Genomic DNA, 23368 nt, shown 5'->3' with positions numbered 1-23368 from the left:
CTGTCAGACAACTTTATCACTGGCTTGTGGTGATATAAAAAACTGCTGATGTATCTTGCCAAAAAGTGAACATCAGAGAGGATTTAAGTAGGATGTCCTTCTATTTTGGGTCACATGAAAACTGAAAGACACCCTTCAAAGGCACTATAAATTTCACCAAACTTTAGCTGTCTGAAAGTTAGCCTCTCTAGGCTAGTTGTCTAGCCTTTCTCTGCAAAGAGATGTTTTCTCCAAGGCCTGAAGATACTGGTTTGCCCCGACACAGTCTTTGGATGAGATGAGATGAGATGAGATGAGATGAGATGAGATGAGATGAGATGAGATGAGATGAGATGAGATGAGATGAGATGAGATGAGATGAGATGAGATGAGATGAGATAAGTATTGTTGGGGAGAACTTCTGCCTCTTCTTTCAGTGCAGGGATCTTCCCTAAGTCATGTAGAGTAGATATGAAGATAGACAGAAAGCTAAAGTTAAGTCAGAGGAATGTCACCCAAATGTCTATTATTTCACCCCACTTTAAATTAAAATTTTGTTAGGGATCTAGAGTGTGATGTTCACCATGATTAGTTTTGTAGATCAGTGAAACAGAATATCTGAGCCTTTGTTTTGATTTCCTGGTGGGAACCAAGCCAGCAGGGTTCTCATAGTGATAGCAGCAACATAATGGTACTCTCACTGTTTACACCAAATCAGGGAGGTAAGGGTCAGGTTGGGATCACTGCATTGTTGTATCTGGTATTGTAAAAGCACATAGCAGAAAGAAACTTTTTACTCAAATATGCAAGAGGATTGTAAACCAGTCAGATATGTGAGAACTAGGGAGCAGGAGGACAAACCAGTACTAATGAGATCATGTTCTCAGATATAGCCAGCCATGCAGGCAGTATGGGCAGCCATTTGGCAGTGTGTTCTGGGGCTGTTTCAAGAATTAAATGTAAATGCAATACTTAGAGATGATACGGGTGTGACTTTATAGATTTTGTCTGATTTTGTGAGGAGTTTGCTCCATGTGTGATGGCAGCATGTAATAAATCTCAGATATACGTGCACTTGAAGCACATGCTTCGTGTTAGCAGAGCAAAGGTTGTGCTCCATGACATGGTAACTGAATCTATTTCTCAAATAGGACAGGTCTGATTTGTGAAGAATGTCATTCATAGATTCACAAAAAATATCCACTGATGAAATGCTAATTGTTACGCTATAAAGACAGATCAAGGTGAGATAATGTATTCAGACACTGGGGCTGGAGGTTGATTTTGGTAGCAAAATACTGTTATGATGTGAAAGGAACAAGACTGAAATAGTCAGAGAAGAGCAGGAGAAGATGCAGGAGAGAGGACAGAAAAACCAGTGATTAATGAAAAGCTTGGCTCTTCAGGATGTTTGGAGAGAAAAGAAGCAAAAGATCGTATGTTGAAAGGATATTAGCATATTAACCTGAAGTCTTTCACACCTCAGAAACATAGGATGCCTTCAACAGATGAAGCAGAAAATAATTGACATGAACCCGAAACTGTTTATTGCCACAATATTTCAAAACCCATCTCGAGCATAAAGTAATAAATTATGTTGGACATTTTGCACTTAATCAGGGGAAAAAATGCAGTTTTGCTCTAGCCTTTGGAGATACAATTAAAGATGACATGCTGATTTATTAAAATAATAGACATATATGAAAACTAGTTCTGTTGCCTCTTCTGTATAATATTGTATATATGAACAACCTTTGAGAAATCTAGAATAATTTTTATTCTCATTTGCTGGGTGTAAGAAAGTTTAATGATATTAACAGTTAAACCAGCTGTTACTTTTTATTTCGCGAATAACTTTTCTAGCAGTAGGGTCGAACTCCCATTGCTTTGATCCATGAAAGAAGTAGAATAATCCTGGAAATAAAAAAGTAAAGCATTATGTTATGAATACAAGAAATAGCTTCATTCTGACAAAGTGGGGAGCATCATATATGTACACACAGGAGACCATCTCTTCAGTTCTATCTTTTGCAGGATATAGCAATAATGACATTCATCATAACTCCAGAATTTATGTTCTTTACAAGTAAACTGATTTTACTTAAAAGCTACTTTCAATTACCTTTCTGTTGGAAAACAGCATCAACCTTCTGGCTAATTCCTGGAAAGTCATCAACTGTCTGTCTAGGATAACCTTTCTCCATGGACTGACTGTTTTCATCAAACCTAAATCATATGAAGGGAGACATGTAATTTTACAGAGTTTAGACATCAATTCTGCAAAGAATTAAGCAGCTGCTGAAAGGTGTCTACCATCTGTAGTTTGACTGATTTCACTGGTATTACAGAGAGTAAAGTTATCTGCTCGCACAAATATTTCCAGGATGCTGGCCATCATGTTTTCCATGAGGTGGCTACTTGTTTGTTGATAAGGACAGGCACAGCTCCAAAGAAGCATCTGGAGTGAGACAAATTAAAGCAAGACTTGCATTTTTGAACAGCAGGGTGAGTTTATCTCCTAGCATAGCAGTGTGACAGGCAGCGCATGGAAACTGGCTGGGTTGATTCCTGCTATAGCGACTGCACATATTTATTGCATGAATTTTAAACTTCTCTTAGACTTTCATATGATGTTGTACGTAGTCGTCTACTAGCTGACAGAGGTAGATGGAGGAAAGGAAGCTGACTTATTTCTAATACAATCAAGTGGTTCCTAACTGAGACAGGACAATTTTTATGAGATGGGGCTGAAAGGAGGACCTAAAAGGAAAAAAGCCTAAGCAAACAAAGGCTTGTTTTCTTAGAGAGACAGAAAACTAAAGCTAAGTCAGAGGAATCTCACCCAAATGTCTATGACTTCACCCCACTTTAAAGTTACATTTTGTTAGGGATCTAGAGTGTGATGATGTTCACCATGATCAGTTTTGTAGATCAAGCAAAACAAACAAGCCTTTGTTTTACTTCTCCTTGGATACAATAAATACTTTTCACAGGGACATGAGACTGAGAGAATGAGTTACTATGTAAGAAAATGTGGTTTTCTTGCATGCCTTTGTCTTGTGACCAAGGCAGTAAAATAGCAATGCAAGATATTATAAATACTCTTTCCAAAACTACCAAAACCAAAGGACGGGAAATGACATGCGGCTCAAAATCCAGCTGACATTGTATGTCTCACTGAGGAACCCCACAATTAGTCACGATAGAGTCTGTTTGACCCACACAGGCTCCTGTTTGCCTGCAGAAGGACTTTTCATCAGTTGTCCTTGAACACAGGAGGAATCCATCAGCTTCCCAAAGCTGACTTTTTGCTTCTGTTTGCCTGGTATTTGGGTATCTGGAATCACTCATGACAGCTTGGGAATAGATTTAGAAGCATGTTGCAAATCCAGTGCTAACCAGCCAAAGAAAGGAAAATGAACTATAACTTCTATCTCTCTAAAAGAGATAAAATAATTCAGGACTTTTCAGAAATCTGAGAAAACCTGCACAAGCTATCCCAGCCAGACTTCTGCTGAAGTAGGTTAGCTTTCTGATCTTTATTTTCTAGAGATACTTTTGTTTATTGTATTTGTAAAAATTCTCTACATGCTGGAATTTTTTCAGCTTCCAGGCATAAGCATCAAAATGGCTCCATGCCTTGAACGCTCATTTCAGGACACCCTTAAGCTCTCAAAAGTCAAATCTATATTCTTGTCCCCATGCAGGAGTCAAAGAAACATTTCTATGAAAAGTAGGATTACTATGAAAAGTAGGATTACCTAGTTACATATAGTTACCTAAAGGTCTTCTTTCTCTTTTATCACATGGACAATTTTAATTGTATTCAGATTATATTGGAGTCAGTCATAAGAAAACATTTGTCAGTTTTTCTTACCTCCAATACTTGTCACCTGTGAAAAAGTCTGTCTTCCCTGTGTTTTTATTACAAACAGCTGCATCAATTTTCTTGACACCTTTAGGGAAGCCCAGTGTGTTGATATTCTTTGGATAACCAAGCAACACCTGATAGCCGCTGATAACCCAGAATTTATTGCCTGTTAAAAAAAAAAAAATTGGTTTCACCAGTGATTTTCAGATGCTAAAAGAAAAAATGCACTCCCTTAGTTTAAGTTGTAGGAAAACTAGATGAAATGTCTGGTTTTTTTCTTTACTTATTTGAAAAGTGAATTTTATGCACATATAGCTACCCTTCCTTCCTCCTGTCTTCCCACAGAATTAAGGGTAAGAATAATTTAAAGAAAATCTCATACTCCACCTTTGAAAAATAGGATCTGATCTTTTGTGTTCTCATACACAGCTTCAATACCACGTGGCAGAGTTGGCCAGAAGGTAGAAATTAATTCACGTTCAACTGCTGAGTTATCAGGATAGACTCGCCATAAGTGCCTGAAATATGAAACAGTTTTTGTAGTAAATAATAAACTACAGAGATTTCTATATATGCGCAAGAATATGAATAATGTTGTGACTTACAAGCTCTTTCTTGTCAGTGTAGCTACCTGGGTAGTTGTGTCAGAAAGGAAAACACTCCCCTCAGTGGGAAGTGAGGGTTTTTTTATTCTGGCTTCTTTTTGGAATTACCCTTCTCGTTGGTACTGATTGATTAATGGGATCAGCTACAAGCAGCTGAAAAATTCAGGTTGTTCCTGTACCATATAGTAAGAGAGTTATAGGGTCCCAGATAAGCCTGACTGTAAGCTATTCCCTGGATGACTTACCTGGGTGACTTTGGGCTTGCTTTGGTGGCTAAAGGAAAGATTGGCCCAACTATATGGTAGAACATACTAATTTCTTAGGAAACAGTTGCAGTATTTAGTCATGTCACTACTTGGTGTAACCATCTACACATTTGGAAATAAAGCTTTATTAGGATTGAGATCTCCTGAAAAAAATGAAGCATGTTTTTCAGGGGATCCTGTAAAAATATTAATATAACTTGTACCTGCTGGAAGTTCTATTTCCATGAACTGAAATCTATCCATTTGTCTCATTATAAATCCCATAATCATAATCATGTGAACCACCAAAGTATTCAGTCTTTGTAGAAATCAAGAAAAAATAAACCTCACAGAGACAAATGTCATATGAATATTTACCTGCCCTTTAGAAAAATGACTTCTCGTCGGAGTGTAGTTATAGCATCAAAAGACATCTGGGGACCACAGGTATTGGGTGAGGTAGGGGTGGTTGGCCTTTTATCTGGGGCATTTGGTGAAGAACCTAAGGGAGGCATGTTAGAAAGAATACACAAAATTTGTAGAAACTCTAAGGTTTTCATATAAATGCATTTTTGATATAACAAGAATACAATTATTTTTATGGTGAAACTGTGAAAGAGATAATTTCTCTCATGCTTACTTCTTTCTTTAAGCCATAGACTTTACTCACCATAAATGGATTGAATGCCACTTATATCATCTGAAGAGAGGGGAAATTCGCTGGGGCTGATGTAGGCATAATTGGGGAACATCAAAGCTCTCCGGTCATTAGAATGGGAGAGACCCAGGGCATGGCCAAACTCATGAGCAGCAACAAGGAACAAGTTGAAACCTTAGAAAATGGATAGAGAGAAGACATCAGTCTAATTTTGGTCTGCAAATGGCTGATATGAACACAGCAGGGCTATTGCTGAGTGACAGTTTTCATACACTATATTGAAATTCACTAGGGTATGCATATATATAAGCCCATTTTTTGTATAGGATAAGGTTATGTTCTTTCCCCGCTAGAAGGGAGTGACTTTTGGCTGTCTTTCCTGCTGTTCTTTCTGTTAGCTATTGAAGGGATGTGTGTGGCATGAGTAGATGTCTGGGGGTGAGTGTGGGTGCAGCTCTGAGGAATGTCCTGGCAGGTTTTCCTGGCTGAGCTAGAACAGGTTAGAGAGTGAATCAGATCAAACTAACAGCTCTCCAGGGCAAGGATAGGACTATACACTTCATGCTCATTTGAGGTACCAAAGTGTCACTCTGTGTGTCATCCTTCCTCCTACAAACCTGAGAAAGAAAGTTGAGATCATGAATAGACAAGGAAAAATATAATATTAGCAGAATGATTTACCTTTTTATCATTAGAACTTTAAAGCATATAGTTTCTTTATAGCCTTGTCAAATAAAATATCTTTTTAAATATTATGCTTATGCATAATTATTCCCAGTGAAATATGCTAACACAGTAAATAAATAAAAATGGAATTTCCTTCAACATGCATCCCTCCAAGTAACCCTTCTGAATTAGGGAAGAATGGACATCTGCTCTGCAGACCAAGAGCCAGCAATATCGACACACTTAATGAAGATCACAAGTCTGTGGCAGAGCAGAAGACTGGTCATTGATTGCCCAAGAAAGGCTGACTGAAGCCAAAATATCTGCTTCTCAAAACAACAAACAAAGTCTCAATTTTTCCACACATATTTCCAGTCCTCCCCTCTCATGAGTCCTCCAAGCTCTCCAATGAGTTCTGCAATGCCTGGTCGCTGGAGCATGCTGTGAGAAACAGCAACAAAACTGGGGTTGAACCAGTCAGTCCCAGTGTGGGGAAAACATTACATTTTATCAGCATGACATGTCCACCCCTCATCCTTCTTTTTTTTCCCCACCACAATAAACCCACACCTCTCTTCCTCATGCAGTGCTCTTACAGCATCTTCCTGTTTGTTAGCTCCTTGTTTTTCCTGCAGCATGACCTCAATTCTCCTGCTGCAATTGTCCTCTGCAGTTTTCCATCCCAAAACCTGGATGAGAAAAGGGTCTAAAGTACAACAGGGTAATGTGCCCATGTATAGACAGATCTTTCAGAGGCAGTATGTGCTGCATGGTCAGCCTGGAGGTTGAGGGGAGGGGGTTTAGGGGAGGAGATGGGTCCAAGCCAGATGGTTGAGCACTCAGTGTTTCCCTCTCTTCTGGCTCAGTGACACAAATCTGTAGTCAGCTTCAGACACTGCATCTCAGCCCATGGGTGGCCTGAACAGCGTGTTAAGACTCCCAGCTGCTGGCAGGCAGTTGAACTTGCTTGGAGAACATTTTCATGTATAAGCCCATCCTAGCTTGAATGCAGCGTAAAGCTATAACAGCCTATAGTTGGACCTATCTTGGTACATTTAGTGAAGACTCTTCATTATCACTGGTGTCTGTAATGTTTTTTTACATGGTGGGGATGTCCTGTGAGATGCTGTGTTTCATATCAATCTATTTCTTCACTTAAATAAAATCAGAAGGGAATTTACCCATATGCATAACACTTCAGAAACATTTTTACCTACCAGCTGAGCCTGTGGTCCAATCTTCATCCTCATCAAAGTGCACATCACCACCAAAACCATTGCCAGGTGGAAAGGCATGAGCGAGGACACCGAGGGGGCCATCAAAATAACGAGGGCAATGTCCATGAGCTAAATAATATGATGTTGAAACAACATTGAGTTTATGTTATGACTATTGGAAGATTTTTAAATTGATTTTACCATTGGTGTGCGGTCATTGTATTACCTTTGGTCCCAAAAGCAATCATTATATCTGCTATTCCCTCATGAATACGAATGAAAATCAGCGGGGTGACAGTGCTCCACACTTTAAATGCCTTCTGGATTGCTTTATCCACATCCTCTTTGCTCATATCTGGTGTGTGGTTCACAATTCTACAGTTATGAAGGTTCAAGTAATAATACTTAGTGTTTGCAAAAAGAATTCCTCTAATATTGTTAAGGTGATGAACAGAGATGTATAAGAAACAATAATGTAATCCAGTAACTCTCAAGATTCATCTTGGACTGAATGAGTTTGATGAACTGTTCAACATGTCTTTTTCATAATAATAACTGTGTACATGGTATCAGTTATTCTCAAAATGGCCCTTAGTCAGGAGGTCATCTCTTGAGCATGAGGAAAATTGTCTCCTTGGGTTTCTGTGACTACTAAACTGTGGATCTTAGCAAATTTTGAAGATAATGGGGCTTGTACAGAGTGCAATTGATATTTCTGTTTGGCTCACAATATTTGTCAGGAGTGGTACATGACAGGCAAAATTTTGTGGTTGACTCAGAAAATGTAGAATACCCAGCTTGACTCTCAGAAATTCCTCTCAGGAATATGCATAACTAACAGCTGGAGAAAGACAAACATTTTAGTATTCCCAACTGGAAACAATTACTATAGATGTTATATTTAAATATAACAACTGTGGATAATCACAAAAACAAAATTTAAACTCAAAAAGTAATTATTGAAATACTACCTGTATGTCAGCTTGGTTTTTTTCCATCCTGGCAGGGTAAAACCATAGAGACCCACGTCGGGAACTCCACACCTGGGTTTCTTCATTATTTCCAATGTCTCAGTATCTGGTTTTCCAGTCACTTTCAAACCAAAAAATTGTTGCATTTTCTTAAGTTTTTCAGCTGTGGATTCAGCATTTATTTTCCATCCACGCTGTTTTGGATCTGGCTCAACAACATAGTATTTATTTAAATAGTCCTAGTGAAAAAATAAAGCAAATACACTTCACATTTTGTTCTGTTTTTTAAACAAATACCTTAGGACTGATATTGTTTGTGTACTTTGCTGGCAAAGCCATGTGCCTGTGATTTTGGAGCACAACAGATATTTTCCTGAGGATTGTAGCTAAACAGAAACAGACAACATTGTCCCTGACTTATTTACATTTCCAGTTTGTACAGGTTTATCCTACTTTAGTAAAGTTTGGGCAACAGAGTTCTGTGCAATAGTATTGTCTCAGAAAGGTAGCAAACTACTGCGTAGCTGGAACCAGCAGATTATATCTAAAAAGAAAGGGCTCAATAGATCCCAGATATGGACAATATAGTTACCTGTACAAGCTGTGCCTCTTCTTCTTTGTTGTCTTTCTCTGGGTGGACAGCAAGAGTGTTAGAAACAGCTGCACACATTAAAAGCAAAAGTGAAAGTTCCTTCATTCTTACTCTCATCTCTGTCCTGGTAGGAGAGCAGTCTGCTTTCTTCTGCCTGTGCATCCTCTCTCACACTCCAGTTCGTATGGTTATGGAGTGCTTTGTAGAGTCAGCTTTAGACTGACTCAGAGTTTATCATGCTCTGATTACCTCCACACATCCTATAACACTGTGCTGGCTGACACAATAAAACTTAATCAAACCCATCCACTTTCAGAGACATCTGAAATTGGTTAGTATTTGAATACTCCTAGGATGCTTGGCTACCGTTTCAAAACTGGCACTCAATTTTAGTTATTTTACACTGAATTTTAATGAACCTGAGCAATTTCACGCTAGATGAAATGGCAGACAAGCACAAAACCTTTTAAGTTGTCCTGACCCAGCTGTGTGAAATGGGACCACCAAATGTACAGAGACTCTCAACCTTTCTTAGCCTAAAAAATGGGAGTCATGCACCAGATATGAATCCCATAAAAAAAAAATTAAAACTTTGGGAGAAATTACTGTAAGCAGAAAGTTTTCTTTTTAAGTTGATCCATAAAGTGAGACTGGGTGTTTTGGAAAATGGATAACAACCCCAAATCCCTCCCTACCTCCTTCCTGCAACTCTTTGAAAAGATGTGTTTCCTTTGAATTACACTGGTGGAATCAAGATATACATAAACCAAAAATCCATCCTGAAGCATGGGAATATTCTTATATTTCTGTCTGCATTCTATCTATCTATCTATCTATCTATCTATCTATCTATCTATCTATCTATCTATCATCTATCTATCTAATCTATCATCTATCTATCTCCATTTCATCACAAAAAGTTTCTTCAGTTTAACCACATTAGCCACAGGGGATATGATTATTTCCTGTCTTAAGTAATTCAGAATAAAGGAAGTTTCAAGAGTCACATAAACTGTGACAAATTATGGGATTTCACCCTGTGCTGGCCAAACACTTTCCTCTTCCTCTGGCAGCAATGGGAGCTGAAGGTGTTTGGCACCTCAGAGGAGCTCTGACAGCATGTACTCAACTTTTACAAAACAGTTGTAAGAAATACCGTTACGTTGGACTGTGGCTTTTTCAGAAGATCCTTGCTTCTATGTTTTTGGCTTTTTTGCTGTTTCTTGCAGCCAACTTTTCTCCAGCCGGAGGTGTTAATAACCAGTTTTCTAGCCCAAATTTCATAATGTAGCCTTGTTAGTTATAAAGTTGTGTGTTAATGGAATTTCTCAGCTACCATAAACAAACAAAACCCCCAAACCCTTCCCTTATTATTGTATTGTAAGGTAAGAGATCCATGAGTCCTGGATCTCATTCAGTTCTGTAACTGAGGTACAAACTTGTGACAATTAATTTCCTGCGAGAGCAAGCCCAACTGAACTGATACTAGAAATGACATGTGTGTTTATTCAGAAGTACAGACTTTCTTTTCTGAGATCTGTCTTATGTTTTTAAATGGATATATTTGTTTGTCTCAAAGGTTTTAAAGCTAATAGGGATAACCATGGTGCTATCATCTGACTATATGCATGGTATAAGTCACAAAAGACAAACACCTGTTCAGTAGCTTTTGCACCAAGCATATTTTCCAATGGCACTAGAACACATTTTTGGAAAACATGTTTTAGCTGATATGAATTTAATTTTGTAAAAAATCGAGACAAAACTATGAGCAGATTTGATATGAACTGGGAGTAGTGGTTATCTTTTTTCCCACTGTAGTTGGCCATCAGATCCCCACAGCTGTGTTGTGTAGCAGTGGAAGGATAGAGACAATGAGAGCACCTAGGTTAAGATGAGTTGCACCTAACTTTATACTTTTATTAGTTAAGCATTCTTCTATAGAAAATGAAGAAATACATATTAAACTCAAAGAGGGCAGATTTAGATCAGCTATAAGGAAGAAATTCTTTAATGTGAGGGTGGTGAGGCACTGGAAAAGGTTGCCCGGAGAAGCTGTGGCTGCCCCCTCCCTGGAAGTGTTCAAGGCCAGGTTGGACGGGGCTTTGAGCAACCTGGTCTAGTGGAAGGTGTCCCTGCCCATGGCAGGGAGGTTGGAACTAAATGATCTTTATGGTCCCTTCCAACCCAAACCATTCTATGATTTTATGATAACTCTGGAGAGTGATTCAACCAGCTATCTTAGAATAGGATGAATAGGTGCTCTCTGTCTTTACTGAACATAGAGAAGCTTAAATAACTAATTTAGACTACATTTCTAGTTTCATCTAACAGCTCAAGCTACATTAGTTTTTGCTCAGAAGACATTTGAGTGACAGATGATGGAGGCCTATGCCACTCAAACCACTTTTAGGGTTTTGCAACTTAACAACCTACACAACATAACAGCTAGTTCCCACTACCCATGGGGGAGAGGTTTTTTCGCAACATGTTTTTTCGCAAGTGATGTTTCACAAATACACCTATAGCTGGCCTTGAGGTGTGGGAAAAGAAGCAGCTGTATAAGCAGATGCTAGTTATGGTTTCCTAATATTTATCTTTGACACTGGTTAGAGTTGGTAGATGTTGATCTACCCTGTAACTTATTTTCTTGTCCTAGAATTGTTTTTATCCAGACTTCAGTAACATGACCTATGTTTTAACCCAGAAAAGTTGTTGCCTATCCTCATCAGAGCAGTAGTAGCAAATGATGCTACACAGAGCATCATAGGAATCATCAATACTGCTGTATTGTGGTGATCTTAACACAATATCAGCAGGGATTCAACTTTCCTGTGTTCACAACATGGGTGTCTGCACATGAGTTAACTGTCTAAGCTTGCTTGCCACAGAAATGTAATCACTATGGGCAAATGGCACCTAGAGAACATTTCATCTGACCGCATGTAGGAGGAAGACTTAGGATGATTTGTGCAGCTCTCAGGAGCTCACCAAATGTTTTGACCAACGTCATTGACTATGATAAGGGCCTAAACCTGAGATCACATGAAAACACTCAGGCTGCAATTAAGCCCCCTAAACAGTGATTTGCTGTGCTTTTGAGACAGTCTAGTGAACCTGAGACATTGACAGAGGCCTGGTGACACAGGCCTGGTGACCCAGGACCTAGAGGGTGGCTTCTAGACTTGTAGTTGGAGGTCAATCGGAAAACTTCAGGCACCTTAAAGTCACTAGATACCTGTTCAGGCAGCTGAGCTGAGCCACTACTTTGCAGGCTCAATCCCACCATAGTCAACTCAGCTTGAGTGAAAAACATGGGACAATGGCGAATAGTTCAAATAATGTATTTGACCCTTAGCAAAACTTTAGCAAAGACTGTAACCTGTGAGGGCAGGATTCAACCACCTGAACATAGGTCCTTAGAGAGAGTGTAGGCTTTGTGGGTCTTTGGGAAGTGCTGGTCTTCCAGAAGTCTTCTTTCATACCTTCATGGGTGACTTGGATACCCTACAGCACCTCAAATGCACTAAACACATGTTTAGGGAATTAGATTCCTGCCTGGGCAAATCTGTCTCAGTTAATAACGATATGGGCTACGACTACACACAGAAACAGTAACCAGACACTAGGGAGTGGTAGGGTACTGTACCCTAGTACAATAATTAGCAAATCAGACCATAAACTTATTAAAAGGGAGTAAGAAAATGGCAGGTGACTGTACTGAGCTTGAATCAACATTCAGATTTCAAATTACTGAAAGCAGTGCTTGTGCCTGTAGGCAGGCAAGAGCTGCCAGCATCAGACACACCCTCCTCCTAATAGTGTGGCTGAAATGGAGCAATCACCATGCTCACGCAGGCAAAGGAAATATTCAGTCATATAAGCATGGGGAATGTTTCTCACAAAGAAACCACTTGAGTTCTCAGTCTTCCTGCTCAAGGGAAATCCACAAAACAAATTACAAAACTATGTGCCTGTCAACTAAAACTCAGAACTTCACAGGATACCAAAAGACATGGACTGAAAATATGCCTTTATAACTTCATCCTTTCTTTAACTTCTTCATCTTCCATGGTTTGTAAATTATGTTTTATCTCTTTCTTTCCTCCAAAACATAATCACCTCCTTACCCCTCACTTCCCATTTAACATTTTCTCTGCCCCATGAGTGCCCACTACTTTTTTCTTCTAGAGAGGGATTAGTGTTCTGCTCTAAGTCTGAGGGGCTCTTCTGGCATTGCTTTGAGATATTCTGCTTCTACTTCATATCTGATGGGAACATGTGCCCTCAACTTTTATTTTTTAATACGTAATTTGTCTAGTGAGAAATATTATTTTTCCCTGTAATCTTGTGTAATGTTTGTAGACTATCATAATCAATTTAGATTTATATACTTCTAAAACAATATTTGATTTAATTGTCATTGGTAGTTCAGTAGCACTGGTTTACACAAGAAAATGTGATTAAATAGTATTGCTACTAAGATTTTGAATTAAAGACCCAGCACCTAAATTAGAGGATTCACATAATTTAACCTCTTCATCAAAGCCTTTGATTTATTGTAATTTAATTTTAGTTTTATTATTTTATAATTTTTTTTTTAGGTTTTATAAAGAATATTCAAGTTAATTTTCAAGTATTCAATTTCTTATCTTTGAATAGTATTTAGATTAATTTTTACTCCTGAATTTAATAAATGTAAGAACCACCAAGTCTGTTCTTTATATATGAAGGATACAATTTAATAAGCTTGTAATACAGACAGCTAAGTAATGAAAAAATTTTAACAGGTATGTTTTTATAAGGTTACACATTCTTTTCTCAAAATGCAATTACTTCTATATACAATAACCTGAAATCTTCCTCTGAAGTATGTCGAATAATACAGATGTTGTACAAGATAATACATTTTATTATGGTCATATGGCTTCTAATGGTATCAGCTGAGCTACAAACACTAAAGAGAATGTGGATAACCCTTCAAACACCATTTTAATTGAGGATATTTAAAAAAATTGCAGTTAAGCTAGAAGTCAAACTGTCTTTTCCATTAACTTTTTGTATCAGAAATATTTTTGGCCAAGAATTTTCATTTTTAAGCAAACGTCTTCATCCTTTAACCCACTGAAATTAGGAGGGATTTACTAACTACTGGAGTAGTAAGCACTTGAAAAAACCTTGAGTAAAGAGGTTTATTTGTCTGTTATATGATGTGGCTACCTGTGATAGCAAGGGACTAGTTTCAGTGATTTCAGGGGTCCTTCCTAATCTACATTTCCAGGCTTAAACCCAGTTCCTAAACCCCAAAACATGAAAAAAAACCCTGCCTACACTTGCAAAGACATACACCCTGAAGGGAAGGCTGAGTGAAAGCTGGGAAAAGAGAAACAGAATGTGGAAGCGTGATTTGTAAACTGATGTTAATGAGCCCCAACTGGCCTAATTACCCATAGAATTTTCACCAGGGCTTGTGTGGGATGATGGAGTTTAGGGCCAGGTGACTGTTCCTTTCTCTCGCTTTGGGAAAAGGGTCTGATGTTTCATGCCAGAGTATATTTTTTAGTGTTTGGAAGCTACAGTTGGCTCTTGAGTATTAGTACAAATGAGACATCAAGGACACAATGATATGACAAACATAATTTATTAGAAAACTTTAATGTAACAGGTGAAATTGTGATGAATTATATAAATGCATTACCATAAATAATTAAGAAGACTATACTCCCACAGAATTTGGGCAGAAATCCATTCTGACCTGATAGTCATGAAATACTGAAAAATTTGGCACATAAAAAATACAGTGTGCATATGGAAAAACATTGTAATTAACAGTTAAACCAGCTGATGCTCTTCATTTGTCCAACAATCCGTTTGGCACGAGGATCAAACTGGAACTGAGTTGTTCCATGGAAGAAGTAGATATAGCCTAGAAATAAAATTTAATCCAATTATATTTCATAGGTCACTTCAGTATTTTGGAAAAAAAAACCCCAATATAAACAGTCCATCTATACTTGCTATTTTACATTTCCATCTCATTAGGGTTAATAACAGATTTTTGAAAATAAATGATTCTATCTACAGAAGCCCAAATATTCAAGTAAACCCAGATTAAAACTATGTTTTACTTACCATCTTTCTGGAAAACAGCATCAACTCTGCCAATTTTTCCAAAGTCGGAGACTATTTTCCTAGGATAACCATGATCCATGGTTTTTTTGTTTTCATCATATCTTAACACAAGAAACATCATTACAGTTTGTGAGGAAGCAGACAATATTTTGAAAGTCCAAAGCAAATTCATACACATATGCAACTCTACTGTTACTAAGAAGTCTTATTAAAGATTAGCTGAAGTAGCTTTGTGGTGCTTCCTGTTATGCATTAAGGTGCATCTGTGTGTCTTGAGATTTGAAAATCCTGCCTTTGGTAAAGTTTGTAGTAAGGCTCTCAAGGACCTTGGGAATACAGCCCAGGAATTTATTAATGCATTTCTGGACTGTTCAGAGCCTTGGCCATCACTTGCACAGAAAATGAGTTACTGTTTTGAGGCACGGATATCCAGTTCAGTATAAAAGCAAAACGTAAAACCTGGGAGTCGAAGACGATAGCACATTCCTGAAACATACTTGTATTAGTGTCAACTGTGTACCTCTTAAACAAAATTACTCTCTGAAATTTGTCATGAGCTATACTTGAATTATAAATATGACCATCTGTACAATTAGAGAATATTTATAGTTTGTTCACAGAGAAATCCAGTTACAACACTTTTTATTAGCAGTTCATTTTGTTTGAAATGTGAATGGAAAGTGGACATTATCACAACATTGCACAGAAAAGCAGCTCTGTTGTGGAGAAAAACCGAATAATTTAATAGAAAATCACTCTTTTATTGGGCAGATGTTTCATTCAGTTGCAAGTAGTTACATTCCTGATACAGGAATCTAATAAATGGCAAAAAAATCATATAGAAATGTTGACATTTCCTCGCAAATGCTTAAAATTTTTAAACTTCCAGAGAATCCTGTTTAAATTTCTGCAATATACCTGGTGTAAACATAATTGCACTTGAACTTTATAGTAATACATCAGTCCTCAGGGACAAGTGAAAATATGCATTCTAGTAAATGAACATTAAGCCTTACCTCCAGTATCTGTCAGCTGTAAAGAAGTATGTTTTCCCTGTGGTTTCATCATTGTAAGCTGCATTAACTCTTTTAATAGTCTTTGGGAATCCCAAATGATAGATTGGTTTAGGATAGCCAGGTGCAATGTCATATCCCCTGAGAACCCAGTATTTATCCTCTGAAAAATATGAGCACATTTCATTTGGTTTTGTTATTTATGAACAACACTTAATTGGGTTTTAGATGGGTAGCAAACAATGTGTCTTAGATACCAGTATTATTCCTTCCAGTTTATTATTTTAGAAAATGGCTCTGATTCTTACACTGGGACTACATCATGAAGACAGTGGAAATGTCTTTTGTTTCTATAAGTAAAACATTATAATCAGAAGGTGTATGGATAGTACTTTTCCCAGATTTTTTTCAAATGAATATAAAGTATTTGTCTGGGTAACAGCTTGGGGAGGGCTGGAGGTTGATGAGTTAATCCGCTGACATTGGATTGGGATATTGAGTTTATTAAATTCCTGTAATATGCTATTTGATTATAGAGCCGTATAATATTTTGAAACTAGAAAATGTGCATTAAATTAAACTATTAAGAAGTGCATATGTTTAATCTAAATGTTTTGGTGATTTTAGATTCAATGAACATATTCATATATGGTAATATGTACTGTAATATGTGCATAATGAAGTATCTGAGACACTTAAAGTGTATTTGAGACCTTTAAAGAAAAAGACTGATCTTTTTTCAGTGAACAATTTTCCTCTCACAGTACACTTTTCCTCCAACATTTTTTCGTTGTTTTTTTTCCCCAAATATCACAAAATGCTAATAAGCATATCAGTAACAGTAGTGTACAAATGCCTGTATTTACCAATTGAATTCAGCAAAAATCCTTCTGCATAAAGTGAAATGCTGTTATCTGAAGAGAACTAGACCTAAAGAAGGGAAGTAATTTTCTTGTTTTTTAGAGTATTAACTATAACAGAGGGGCAAGTTTTCAGGGTTATGATCTCTGGAGATCCCTTAATGCAGTTTAAGTCTATGATCCCCTGGTTTAATTATTTGCAGATTTGTAAGATTCTCTGTTTTTCCTTAAAAAACACTTTGACTTCTGTAATTTCATAGCTTTCAAAGAAGCAGGGAGTACCTGGTTGGAAAAAGCAGAGGATTTCAAGTTCCATTACCTTTAAAAAGTAAAACTTCATCCCTCTCAACGTTTTCATAAGCAGCTTGAATTCGTGATGGTAATTTTGGCCAGAACAATGAGATAAAATTGAGCTCCGTCTCTGCCCTCACAGGATGTTTGCGCAGCATATATCTGGTTTAAACAAAATTTATGTAATAAAATAGTTCCATTCCTATCATAAGTGTAAAATAATTATTATAGTGCCTGGAGTATAACAGGGGGGAGATGAGTACCCTCCACTGAATGTAAAGGAAATCTGGAGCAACTGCGTGCTTAACTTTAGGACCTCAGCCACATGCTAAATGTCAGGCAACACGAATGTAAGCCCTTCTATTTCTCTGTAAGACAAGCAGGCCAAGAGGTGTCTTCAATAACCACTTAACAGACAGATTTATAACAGTGGTTTCAGTTCTGCCCCTGCTCTTGTATGGAGGAGTAGCAGAAAGGAGTAGCAGAAAATGGAGACATTGCTAAGGGATATATGAATGAATACTCTTGCTTTGCTATTAGCTGAATTGAGTTCAGAGACGCGTCTGTTGCAGCAGTGGCCACAGCAACAGAATAGTTGGAAAACAATCTACAAGTCCTTATCTCCTTCACTGCTCTTATCAGCTAGGGCTCTTGGGATTAATGATTTGAAAACTCTCACTTGTGTAAATTTATGGTGGCTTTCTAGTCCTCTTTGTACTGCATTCCAAAAGGTTGGTTTTCCCTCATGCATTACAGATTTTTTTAAACTACTGGATATTTTAAAGAGATTATATATATGCTTATTGTTGTTACCTGCCCTTGAAGAATATTATTTCTCCACGTAGGGTAGTAATAGCATCAAATGTCAAATTTGGGTCACAAGCTTGTGGAGTTTTGGGTCCTGTTGGCTGCACAGCAGCATTAGACAGTCCTATAGGAAGAATATTTTATCTTTTAGTATGGAGAAATACAAACACAGTGTTCAGAAGGTCTTTGAGGACACCAAGAACCCTCTTTACAGAGAATGAGAAGGCATACAGTTTTAAACTAAGGGTTTGTCACTAAACACAGGCTTTTAATGTTGATAAAACAAGTTGTGTTCATATTTTCCAAAATGAGATTTTTGCAGAACTGGACTGCAGCTGAAGTTAGCTACCAGGAATTTTCTCTCTTTTATTATCCATTGTTCAGCAACAGTTAAACTTCTCATTTTGGTGGAATAAGCATATCTTAAATGTGGTTTTATTACTGTTTATCAGCCTCTCAAGTAGAAAAATTGAATAAAAATATTTTTTCTTACCATAGATGGCTTGAATGCCATCAATGTCATCCTGAGGAAGAAGGAATTCACTGGGGTCCGTGTAGGAGTAAGTAGGATACATCAGTGCTCCAGGATCATGTGAATGAGATAGACCCAGTGAATGGCCAAGCTCATGGGCAATAACAATGAACAAATTGTAGCCTGTAGGATAAAAATCATATGAAACAAGGTAAAATCTTTTTCAGTATTCAGCACCGTTGACTAAATGGGAAACACTTATGCATCCTCCCAAAACACACTATGAGTATAAGAGAGGCTGGAAGCAATGCTATCAATATCACAGCTCAAAAATATTGTAACAGAAGAGCTGTATGGGTGCTTAAGGAATGTCTGTCCTTAACTGTGGTCTCATTGTCCTTTCTTTAGTGTCCTCGTGTCTTAACCTCAAATCCTGTTTCTCCTGTTACCACATAAACTGCTCAGACCAAAGATCATGCCTATGATGAGTGGAGGTTCAGTGATCCAACAGAAAAAAACCTTCAAAACAAAACAAATGCTGAGGTGACAGTTTTGGTGTTACTTGAATACCCTAGTTAACACCAAACTTTGAAGTGCTAGGTTAAGAAGGATAAAGGATTTGACTTGAGAAGTTAACCACCAGATCTTCCTGTATCCAAGTTTTAGGTTTCATCTGAACAAAAACTGTATTTTTAAGTGCTGACTTAGTTGTCATACAAACCACTATGACCTAGAAATCTCTTTTCTACAAATTGATTCCTACAAATGAAAAAAAAAAAAAGAGCAAAGCCATTTAAAAGGCCAAGTTCTGCCACTTTTTCTCACTTCTTGCCTGTAATCAGGCTCATGAACTGCGCATCACATGAGCTAAGACTGTGCAAGACAAAACTATATAAATGGATCCAGTTACAGAGTCCTTACCTCTTCCATCTTTTGTCCAGGCTTCCTCCTCATCAAGATGCACATCTCCACCAATACCTTCACCAGGCTGGAAGGCATGAGCCAACTGCCCATTGGGGCCATCAAAAGGAGAGTTGTCTTTGTGGTCTAAAATGAAGAGGAAAAAAAATCAGAATCCTAAATTATTCCTATGATTGCAGGTGGCTGTTTAATACATAAAAATATCAATGTTACCTCTATAAGCAAAAGAGATCATTATATCTGCTTCTTTGTCCTCAACTTTTTGGAAAGTCAGTGGTGTCACGTTGCTCCAGACACTGAGAGCTTTTTGAATTGCTTCATTTACATCAGATTGTCTCATCTTTGGGGTGTAATTCAAAATCCTTCAAAGCAAACCCAACACATTATATATCGTTAAGAATAGAGCATTTTAGCTGAAAAATAGTAATTTGTGCAAAAGTCAGAAATCTTGGACATAACTTTCATGAATGAAAATTAATAATGGCTTCAGTTTAGATACTGCCTTCTAGAGTGCCTGTCTTCCAAAAGTCAATTAATCGCTCTGGATGGCATAATGTACTTAGTTCAGACCCCCCCAAATTTGGGAATGCTAGATTTATATTTTTTTGAACCAGCTTAGGAAAGATTACCTGTATGTCAGATTCTTTTTTTTCCATTTGGGATTCCCTTCTGTGAACACGTATTGGCCTATATCAGGTACACCACATCTGGGTTTTTTCATCATCTTCAAAGTGTCAAGATCAGGTTTCCCAGTCACTTCTAGTCCAAAGAATTCTTGCATTTCCTTCAGCTTTGCAGCAAGGGGAATTTTGCCCTTGTTTCTTAAAAGAGGCTGGTGATCCCTTTGAAGATCATAGTAATTCTGTAGATAACTCTGAACCAGAATTTAAAAAAAGGAGAGCATTGTGGTGTATCAGTATTGTCTTCAGACACATTTAAATTTTCTACGTAATCTTAAACTATTCCCATATCAACATGCCCTGTGTTTACCAGGAGCAAGAACAGCCTATTTTCTCCAGGAATTGGTGTGAAGAGTCAGATATAATTTACAGTTTTCATATAGTTTTCTGAATTTCTTATTTTACTGAGGGAATATATGAAGAAATGTCTTTAAAATCTAATATTTATTATTAATAATTAATTCCATATTATTCATGGTGCCTAATTACTATAACAGCAAAATTTATGAAGAAGCTTATAACTGGTCTTATTCAAGGAAATAGAGATTGGCAGTGAAACTCCACACAGCCAGGACTCCCAACAAAGCAGGTGACTACTAGAGAGTCAGCACTTGGGTCTTCCTACTAAATTTCAACAATTTTGTCTCCAATAAATAGTGTTGTGTCTATGTAAGTGTTGTACTTCTCATATTTTTCAAATATTTTTCAAAATATTTCATAAAAGATCTATACAACAGAACATTGAAATACATGCCTACTTCAAGCAAGTTTTATACCTTATGTTGCGGAGACAAGACCTATCACAAGTTTCAAAGCACATGCTGAAATGTAAATTGTTGTTAACTATTTCTGCCCAGCCAGGAGCCTTGCTGCTAGAACTCATGCTTTGGTAGTTTTATTATTATTTTACTAACAACATCAAAAATGAAGTTAGACAATATTCATATGACTTTTGGGTAAATAAGTTCCACATAATTTTCACATGTTTTCTAGATCAATAGGAAAAGTTTTCTCTTGAAATGTCTGCAAAATGGTACATCTTTAATTTGAAACCATATTCTGTGAAAAGAATTACAGTTATAGCTATTTCTCAGACTACCTTATGTTTCACTTAGAAATGCACTGAAAAATATTTACCTCTACAAGCTGTAGGGTTTTTCCTTCATCTTCTGCCTCTGGAGCCACAGGAAAAGCAGAGGAGACAGCCACATATAGCAACAGGACAAGCGAAAGAATCTTCATCCTCGTCTAAGGTTGTCTGCCTCAGTTTCACTCTTGAGCTATTGAACACACTTCTCAGCTCTGTTTATATAGCTAATTTGTAAAGCAGTGACAGCCTGACTCATGCTGTATAATATCCTCTGATTAGCACAAATGATGCATAACAGTTTCATCAGCAGCTAGTGACGCAATGTGTTCAACTAATGTTACTGTCCTTATTTTGCCTGAGCCTTCTGTTTTGGACAATTTTGTAGTGTGTTTAATAAATAAGGAAATGCGTTTCAGGTAAAAAGTGGAGCTACATTTTGTATTTCTTTTCGAATCATGAATTTAGAGTATTTGTGGCACAAGATCTTGACAAACTGGAGAAATAATAGGAAATAACACATAACAGCAATGTAATATATTGTATTATAGTGAATAAGATGCTATATATATGTCTTAATATTTAACAATATATAACATATTATGTTATAATATGTAATAATAAAATATAAAAGACAGTACAAAGGACTGATCTTATCTAAGAATAATTGGCATCATAATTCCAGGAGGTCTGTCATCAGCTAACTAAAAGTTCCATCTAAAACAATCTTATGATGCTAGCAAAACTGAGTGCTAAAATGATTTAACATTTTTTGACTGATATTAACAAAAATCAGTCATGTTACTGGAATGCATAAACTGGGTTTCCATATGTATGGTAAGTAAAATAGCGTTTATACTCTTGCCAACACAGATAAGGTCTGAGCTGCAATAGCATGTTTGCATGCAAGTAGAGATGAGCTCTGGTCGGAAAGACTCCATGAAGACCAACAAGAATTTTTGTAAGTCTGAAAAGGGAAGATTAAAGTAACCATTTTGTGACTCTGTGTTGACTGTTTCATGGCAGGAAGAGTGAGGGGAGCCATGATAATTGCTGTTAAATATATGAAAAGTTTTTCCTAAAATGGAAGCAGTTACTGTTCTCTAAGACTCTAGAATGGTCTTAAACAACAGTGCTTAAGTTAAGACATGAGGTTTGGGACTCTCTGAGCATTAGTGGTATTTGAGATGCTCTAGTGAATCCCACCTGACCTTCAGCTGCCCTGGAAGGTCTCTATAGCTCCTCATGGCAGCCAGTCCCAGGTGGGTGTCTCAAGTACAAGCAAATGAGCAATGAGGTGGAATCAGCTTTAAGTGTTTTGTCATGTAGATATCCAGAAGTTATTTAGGTGTCTAAGCTCCTATTTTGTACAATGGATTCTAGTGAGTGATTCAAGTGCCCATATGACATGGACTTTAAGATGAGATTAATATCTATTCTTCATTGACTGTATTGGCTAAGTCTCTATCAATGATAAGAGGAGTTTAAATACCCAGGACCCATGAGGGAACCTGCAGTGTAGACTCCTAAATTGAAAAAAACATTTCTAACTGCAAGGACAGCTAAGCATCAGAGTAGATGGCCTAAAATGGCTGCATGTTTGCTAACTCTGGAAGATGTCAAGTATAGGCTGGACATCTTTCAGATGGTTTTGCTGTTGTTGCCCTTGTTGACAGTAAAAAGCCTCCTCAGAAACCTTAAAGGGGAACAGTATGTATCAGTGTGAGAGGGAAAAATACAAATATGTGCCATTGTCTGAAGGAGCTCAATAGGGGATGAAGATTTTAATTGTGTTGGGAAGTACTTCACTTAGTTTCCCAAACATCAGGGAAAAATAATGTACTTATTATATGATTCTACACTCACTGTAGCACCCCCTAATTATATCTAGGTTCAGCAGAGCAGTCATCAATCCTGGGAAAAGCAAATTACTTTATACCTTCCAATGTGAGTTACATTGCTTGTCTAGTGTGATTGACTAAAGCTAATACAGGACATATCAAAAACAGAAGCAACAGTCCAGTGCTGGTATTTGAAATGATTAGGACAAAAATTCTTCAAAAGGTACAGCTTTTGCAGATGTAAAGAGATTCAGCCTCATGGTTCACAGTCCAAGGAAACCTCAGTCTTGATTAATCCATCTTGATTTTCAGCCATGAACAAAAAGAATTGTGTGTGTTGGAAATTTCTTCAAAGTCTGCTACAACTCACATCATCGTGGGATTTGTGACATGCTGCTTAACTTCTCTAACTGTGTTTCTAAACTAGTGTTATTTCCCTGTAAATATTTCTCCTTCATGT

At 37.3% G+C, this 23368-nt stretch overlaps 2 protein-coding genes across 2 annotated transcripts; both read right to left on the bottom strand.

The window, feature by feature from the left end:
- Positions 1-1792: 1792 nt before the first annotated feature.
- LOC141920301 (matrix metalloproteinase-27-like) lies at positions 1793-8909 on the bottom strand. Its single transcript, XM_074817000.1, has 10 exons — positions 8805-8909; positions 8213-8451; positions 7468-7616; positions 7242-7370; positions 5371-5532; positions 5079-5202; positions 4238-4368; positions 3857-4016; positions 2102-2205; positions 1793-1893 (listed from the first exon to the last, which is right to left on the bottom strand). The coding sequence occupies exons 1-10, from the start codon at positions 8907-8909 to the stop codon at positions 1793-1795; spliced, it is 1404 nt and encodes a 467-aa protein (XP_074673101.1).
- Positions 8910-14429: 5520 nt separating this feature from the next.
- LOC141920300 (interstitial collagenase-like) lies at positions 14430-21252 on the bottom strand. The gene is made up of 10 exons (XM_074816999.1): positions 21118-21252; positions 19930-20174; positions 19514-19662; positions 19301-19426; positions 18401-18562; positions 17914-18031; positions 17129-17262; positions 15953-16112; positions 14937-15037; positions 14430-14730 (listed from the first exon to the last, which is right to left on the bottom strand). The coding sequence occupies exons 1-10, from the start codon at positions 21220-21222 to the stop codon at positions 14630-14632; spliced, it is 1401 nt and encodes a 466-aa protein (XP_074673100.1). The 5' UTR covers positions 21223-21252; the 3' UTR covers positions 14430-14629.
- Positions 21253-23368: the final 2116 nt, after the last annotated feature.

This window comes from Strix aluco, chromosome 2, assembly GCF_031877795.1.
Source record: "Strix aluco isolate bStrAlu1 chromosome 2, bStrAlu1.hap1, whole genome shotgun sequence".
NCBI classification, from domain to species: Eukaryota; Metazoa; Chordata; class Aves; order Strigiformes; family Strigidae; genus Strix; species Strix aluco.
The sequence above is the reverse complement of the archived record's forward strand: the minus strand, read 5'-3'. Positions and strand labels throughout refer to the sequence as shown.

What these genes read in the sequence shown, in the direction of transcription:
- LOC141920300 (XM_074816999.1), bottom strand. Translation starts at nt 21,222, where the DNA reads ATGAAGATTCTTTCGCTTGTCCTGTTGCTATATGTGGCTGTCTCCTCT. An exon ending in AAACCCTACAGCTTGTAGAG is followed by an intron (nt 20,175 to 21,117) that starts GTAAATATTTTT and finishes ATTCTGGTTCAG; the next exon opens with AGTTATCTACAGAATTACTA. An exon ending in TGAAGTTTTACTTTTTAAAG is followed by an intron (nt 16,113 to 17,128) that starts GTAATGGAACTT and finishes CATATTTTTCAG; the next exon opens with AGGATAAATACTGGGTTCTC.
- LOC141920301 (XM_074817000.1), bottom strand. Translation starts at nt 8,909, where the DNA reads ATGAAGGAACTTTCACTTTTGCTTTTAATGTGTGCAGCTGTTTCTAAC. An exon ending in TTGGACCACAGGCTCAGCTG is followed by an intron (nt 5,533 to 7,241) that starts GTAGGTAAAAAT and finishes CCATTTTCTAAG; the next exon opens with GTTTCAACTTGTTCCTTGTT. An exon ending in TGCTGTTTTCCAACAGAAAG is followed by an intron (nt 1,894 to 2,101) that starts GTAATTGAAAGT and finishes TTTTATTTCCAG; the next exon opens with GATTATTCTACTTCTTTCAT.